The sequence below is a fragment of the Scomber japonicus genome, chromosome 21 (genome assembly GCF_027409825.1).
Source record: "Scomber japonicus isolate fScoJap1 chromosome 21, fScoJap1.pri, whole genome shotgun sequence".
Classification (NCBI taxonomy): Eukaryota; Metazoa; Chordata; class Actinopteri; order Scombriformes; family Scombridae; genus Scomber; species Scomber japonicus.
This window is the reverse complement of record NC_070598.1, coordinates 1,963,735-1,970,048: the sequence shown is the minus strand read 5'-3', so window position 1 is coordinate 1,970,048 and position 6,314 is coordinate 1,963,735. Positions and strand designations below refer to the sequence as shown.

Sequence of the window (6,314 nt, the reverse complement as noted above, 5' to 3'; positions counted from 1 at the left end):
ACTAACACACACACACACACTAACACACACACTAACACACACTAACACACACACTAACACACACATACACTAACACACACACACACACATTAACACACACTAACACACACACTAACACACACATACACTAACACACACACACACACATTAACACACACATTAACACACACACTAACACACACACTAACACACACACTAACACACACACTAACACACACACTAACACACACACTAACACACACACTAACACACACATACACTAACACACACACACACACACATTAACACACACTAACACACACACTAACACACACACACACACACACATTAACACACACACTAACACACACTAACACACACACATTAACACACACTAACACACATTAACACACACACTAACACACACATACACTAACACACACTAACACACACACTAACACACACTAACACACACACTAACACACACACACACTAACACACACTAACACACACACTAACACACACATACACTAACACACACACACACACTAACACACACACTAACACACACTAACACACACACTAACACACACATACACTAACACACACACACACACATTAACACACACTAACACACACACTAACACACACATACACTAACACACACACACACACATTAACACACACATTAACACACACACTAACACACACACTAACACACACACTAACACACACACTAACACACACACTAACACACACACTAACACACACACTAACACACACACTAACACACACATACACTAACACACACACACACACATTAACACACACATTAACACACACATTAACACACACACTAACACACATTAACAAAAAAAAACAAAAACAACTTGCTGGTTGAATAAAAGTAACTTTAAGTCAAAATTTGCCAGGGGTATGAATCATTTCGGGCTTGACTGTATATGTATATTAATATTAACCCTTTATAGGACACTCATTGAAAGGAAGGAAGGAAGGAAGGAAGGAAGGGAAGGAAGGAAGGAAGGAAGATGGAAGGAAGGAAGGAAGGAGGGGGGAGGAAAGAAAGAGAGAAGGGAGGGAGGAAGGGAAGAAAGAAGGAAGGAAGGAAGAAGAAAGGGGGATGGAGGAAGGAAAGAAGGAAGGGAAGACAGAAGGAGGGAGGGAGGAAGAACAGATGGAAGGAAGGAAAGGAAGGAAGGAAGGAAGGACGGAGGAAGGAAAGAAGGAGAGAAGGAGGGAGGGAGGAAGGACAGATGGAAGGAAGGACGGAGGAAATAAGGAACGAGGGAGGGAGAAAGGAAAAGAAGAAGGGAAGAAAGAAGGCAGGGAGGAAGGAAAGGAAGGAAGGAAAGAAGGAAGGGAAGGAAGGAAGGAAGGATATTTTGGGATATTTACAGAAGTTACCAAATATAGTTATTTGCCCAATAAAGGGTTAACTTGATTAATAATTAGACTGATTAATAAAGAACATGTGGGAGGTTTGAGTTGATCAGTTTTTTATTTTTACTTTAATTTAACTTTATATAATCTCTCTCTTTATTAACCTGTTTGTCTTTTTATCTTCATCACTAGTTTGATTCTTCTTCTTTTGTCTGTTTGTTTGACACATTTTATGATTTTATGTCATTTCATGTCTTTAACCCTTAAACAGACAACGTGCACCAGGAGATACAGACTCTTTAACCTTTGTGTTCTCCTCCTGGGTCCTTCCTCTGTCCTTCCTTCCTTCCTTCCTTCCTTCCTTCCTTCCTTCCTCAGATCTAAGTTCAGCTGTTAGGGTAAATGTTCCCTCCTTCTGTCCTTCCTTCCTCCCTTCCTCCCTCCTTCCTTTCCTTCCTTCTTCCTCCCTTTCTTCCCTTCCTTCCCTTCCTCCCTCCTTTCCTTCCTACCTTCTTCCTCCCTTCCTTCCCTTCCTTCCCTTCCTCCCTCCTTTCCTTCCTACCTTCCTTCCTCCTTCCTTTCCTTCCTTCTTCCTCCCTTCCTCCTTTCCTTCCTACCTTCCTTCCTCCTTCCTTTCCTTCCTTCTTCCTCCCTCCCTCCCTCCTTTCCTTCCTTCCTTCCTCCCTCCCTCCCTCCTTCCTCCCTTCCTCCCTCCCTCCTTCCTTTCCTCCCTCCTTCCTTTCCTTCCTTCTTCCTCCCTCCCTTCCTTCCCTTCCTTCTTCCTCCCTTCCTTCCCTTCCTCCCTCCTTTCCTTCCTACCTTCCTTCCTTCCTCCTTTCCTTCCTACCTTCCTTCCTCCTTCCTTTCCTTTCCTTCCTTCTTCCTCCCTTCCTCCTTTCCTTCCTTCCTTACTTGAGGTGCAAATGACATAACTAAGGTCTGTTTAAGGGTTAATATGAAGAGAAAACTATAAATAAATATTCTGATGTTTCTCTTGTGGCGTCAAACTAAAGTTTTTAAAGATTAATTAAAAAAATAAAATGAATTAATTAAAGATTTAAGGTTCAAAACTGTATTTAAAAAGGCTTAAAATGAGTTTATTTCTAAATAATCTGATTAGAAATATTTATTATGAACCAGAAACGAGCTTCTTTGATCTTCTGTGTTTCAAATAAAGAAATTAAAGTCTGTGCATAATTAATATTTCATGTATAATATTAATTTCAATTGTGTGCAATATTAATATAATATAATATACATATATATATATTACACTTTAATCTGTGCTATTAGAATATCACCTCTGATTTATTACCACTACTTTCTCCATTTCTCTTTTAACATGCAGCAGCTTCCTGTGATGACATCATCATCATTTAACATGAAGCAGCTTCCTATATTTTTACTATTATTTTGTACATTTTTATTATTTATTTCTTATTGCTTCTCTATTATTCTATATTTCTGTCCACTTGCTGCTGTAATAATGTAATTAAAATAATATCTGATCTTAATTTAACTGCAGACTTCTTCTTTTTATTAACCCTCCTGTTGTCCTCAAGTCAAGGAAGGAAAGGAGGGAGGAAAGGAAGGGAGGAAGGAAGGAAGAAGGAAGAAAAGGAGGGAGGATGGAAGGAAGGAAGGAAAGGAGGGAGGAATGAAGGAAGAAGGAAGGAAAGGAGGGAGGAAAGGAAGGGGGAGGGAAGGAAGGAAAGGAGGGAGGAAAGGAAATGAGGAATGAAGGAAGAAGGACGGAAAGGAGGGAGGAAGGAAGGAAGGGAAGAGGGAAGGAAGGGAGGAAGGAAGGAAGGGTTATTCTGATCTCACAGTCGCTCCTTCATGTGTAAATATTTGAAAGGACTCACAGAAAACAGATTTATTGTTATAAGACATTAAAGTGATTTATAAAAAGTGATTAAAACTAAACATCTCTGTACATGTTTATTCTGTAAAGACTCATTCATAAAAACATTAATATAACTCTGAAGTGATCACAGGAAGAGGAAGAAGAAGAAGAAGAAGAAGAAGAAGAAGAAGAAGAAGAAGAAGAGGAAGAAGAAGAGGAAGAAGAAAAAGAATTAGCAGAACTTCTCTTTTAGCAGCTTCTGGTGTTTTCCTGCATCATCTGATTATCTTCACTCTGACTTTAACCCTCCTGCTGTCAAGGAAGGAAAGGAGGGAAGGAGGGAGGATGGAAGCAAAGGAAGAAGGAAAGGAGGAAGGATGGAGGGAAAGGAGAGAGGAAGGAAGGAAGGAAAGGAGGGAGGATGGAAGGAAGGAAAGGAGGGAGGATGGAAGGAAGGAAAGGAGGAAGGAAGAAGGAAGGAAAGGAAGGAGGTAGAAGGAAGGAAAGGAAAGGAGGGAGGAAGAAAGGAGGAACAAAAGGAGGGAGGAGGGAGGGAAAGGAGGAAGGAAAGGAGGGAGGAAGAAGGAAGGAAAGGAGGGAGGATGGAAGAAGGAATGAAGAAAGAAAATGAGGGAGGATGGAAGGAAGTAAAGGAAGAAGGAAAGGAGGGAGGAAGGAAGGAAGTGAGGAAAGAAGGAAAGGAGGAGGGAGGAAGGAAGGAAGGAAAGAAGGGGGAGGGAGGAAGGAAGGAAGGAAGGAAGGAAGGAAGGAAGGAAGGAAAGAAGGAGGGAGGGAGGAATGAAGGAAAGGAGGAAGGGAGGGAGGGAGGAAAGGAGGGAAGAAAGGAAAGAAGGGCGGAGTAAAGAAGGAAAGGAGGGAGGGAGAGAGGGAGGGAGAAAGGAAAAGAGGAAGGGAGGAAGGAAGGAAAGAAGTACAGAGGACAGAAGGAAGGAAGGAAAGAAAGATGAAGGAAAGGAAGGAAGGAAGGAAAGAAGAAACGTTTTGGTCAGATTCTTCAGGATTATTCTTCATTTACATTCGATCGATACATAAAAACAGTTTCATATTGCATCATTACGATCTGAGCGAGGTCACATGGCTGCAGTGTGATGACATCATTACGATCTGAGCGAGGTCACATGACTGCAGTGTGATGACATCATTACGATCTGAGCGAGGTCACATGACTGCAGTGTGATGACATCATGGCCCCTGAGCGAGGTCACATGACTGCAGTGTGATGACATCATTACGATCTGAGCAAAGTCACATGACTGCAGTGTGATGACATCATGGCCTCTGAGCGAGGTCACATGACTGCAGTGTGATGACATCATTAAGATCTGAGCGAGGTCACATGACTGCAGTGTGATGACATCATTACGATCTGAGCGAGCTCACATGACTGCAGTGTGATGACATCACTAAGATCTGAGCGAGGTCACATGACTGCAGTGTGATGACATCATTACGATCTGAGCGAGGTCACATGACTGCAGTGTGATGACATCATTACGATCTGAGCGAGGTCACATGACTGCAGTGTGATGACATCATGGCCTCTGAGTGAAGTCACATGACTGCAGTGTGATGACATCATTACGATCTGAGCGAGGTCACATGACTGCAGTGTGATGACATCATTAAGATCTGAGCGAGGTCACATGACTGCAGTGTGATGACATCATTACGATCTGAGCGAGCTCACATGACTGCAGTGTGATGACATCATTAAGATCTGAGCGAGGTCACATGACTGCAGTGTGATGACATCATTACGATCTGAGCGAGGTCACATGACTGCAGTGTGATGACATCATTACGATCTGAGCGAGGTCACATGACTGCAGTGTGATGACATCATGGCCTCTGAGTGAAGTCACATGACTGCAGTGTGATGACATCATTACGATCTGAGCGAGGTCACATGACTGCAGTGTGATGACATCATGGCCGCTGATTGTTGAGTTACATTCAGTTACAAAGATATAAAAAAGATAATGAATTATACATCCTCTGCTTCTCTACACGATTACAAATGATCTGAATTCATTAGCATAATGCCACGTGATTGGTTGTTTCATTAAGCATGAAATGAATCTTGGGTAATGTAGTACAGTGATATGAGGGGTGGGAGGCGGGGGGTATAGGGGGGGGTGTAGAGTTTCCCTCTGAGACTGTTCGTTTTAATCCTCTACGTCAGGGAGGAGCTGCAGCATCCGCGCCCTGCTGTTGGCTGCTGCAGCTGTCAATCAGAGAGAAGGGGGCGGGGTTTGATGACATCACAGCGGCTGGTTGCTGGTGATGTCACTCCTCTGAGTTGTACAGGCGGTACATCAGCATGACGATGCAGGCAGCCAGCGCGGGAATCAACCAGTTAGTCCACCAGCTGCAAGAGACACAGATAACCAGTTAAACTAGTTAAACCAGTTAAACTAGTTAAACCAGTTAAACTAGTTAAACCAGTTAAACTAGTTAAACTAGTTAAACCAGTAAAACTAGTTAAACTAGTTAAACTAGTTAAACCAGTTAAACCAGTTAAACTAGTTAAACTAGTTAAACCAGTTAAACCAGCAGCTGCAAGAGAGACAACTAGTTAACTAACCAGTTAAACCAGTAAGAGAGACAGACAGCTAGTTAACTGCCTAACTGGCACTGTGAGTGTGTGTGTGTGTGTGTGTGCGTCTGTGTGTTTGTGTGTGTTTGTGTTTGTGTCTGTTTGTGTGTGTCTCTGTCTGTGTGTGTTTGTGTGTATGTGTGTTTATGTGTGTGTTTGTGTCTCTGTATCTGTGTGTGTGTGTGTTTGTTTGTGTCTCTGTGTGTCTATGTATGTGTGTCTGTGTGTGTGTGTGTGTCTTTGTGTGTGTGTGTGTGTGTGTGTATGTGTGTGTGTGTTTGTGTTTGTCTGTGTGTGTGTGTATGTGTGTGTGTCTCTCTGTGTGTGTGTCTGTGTGTGTGTTTATATGTGTGTGTGTGTGTGTGTACCTGCTGTCGTCCTTCAGAGTGGTCAGAGGTGTGTCCTGTTATAAAAACAAACATCAGAAACACAGAATGATGATGTCATCACAGGAAGCTGCTGCACGTTAAA

The 6,314-nt window shown here is 42.5% G+C and overlaps 1 protein-coding gene and 1 long non-coding RNA gene across 2 annotated transcripts in view; one reads left to right on the top strand and one right to left on the bottom strand.

Moving 5' to 3' along the window:
* Positions 1-4,240: 4,240 nt before the first annotated feature.
* Positions 4,241-5,874, top strand: LOC128382179 (uncharacterized). The gene is made up of 3 exons (XR_008323683.1): positions 4,241-4,316; positions 4,361-5,655; positions 5,852-5,874. It is a non-coding gene; the product is annotated as an uncharacterized LOC128382179 (long non-coding RNA).
* Positions 5,478-6,314, bottom strand: part of LOC128382172 (cytochrome b5) — a 10,206-nt gene continuing 9,369 nt past the window's right edge. The window contains exons 4-5 of the mRNA XM_053342169.1: positions 6,212-6,246; positions 5,478-5,615 (exon numbers count right to left, since the gene is read on the bottom strand). Of these exons, the coding sequence (XP_053198144.1) occupies positions 5,534-5,615; positions 6,212-6,246 (117 nt within the window). The 3' untranslated portion in view covers positions 5,478-5,533. The remainder of the gene's footprint in view (positions 5,616-6,211; positions 6,247-6,314) is intronic.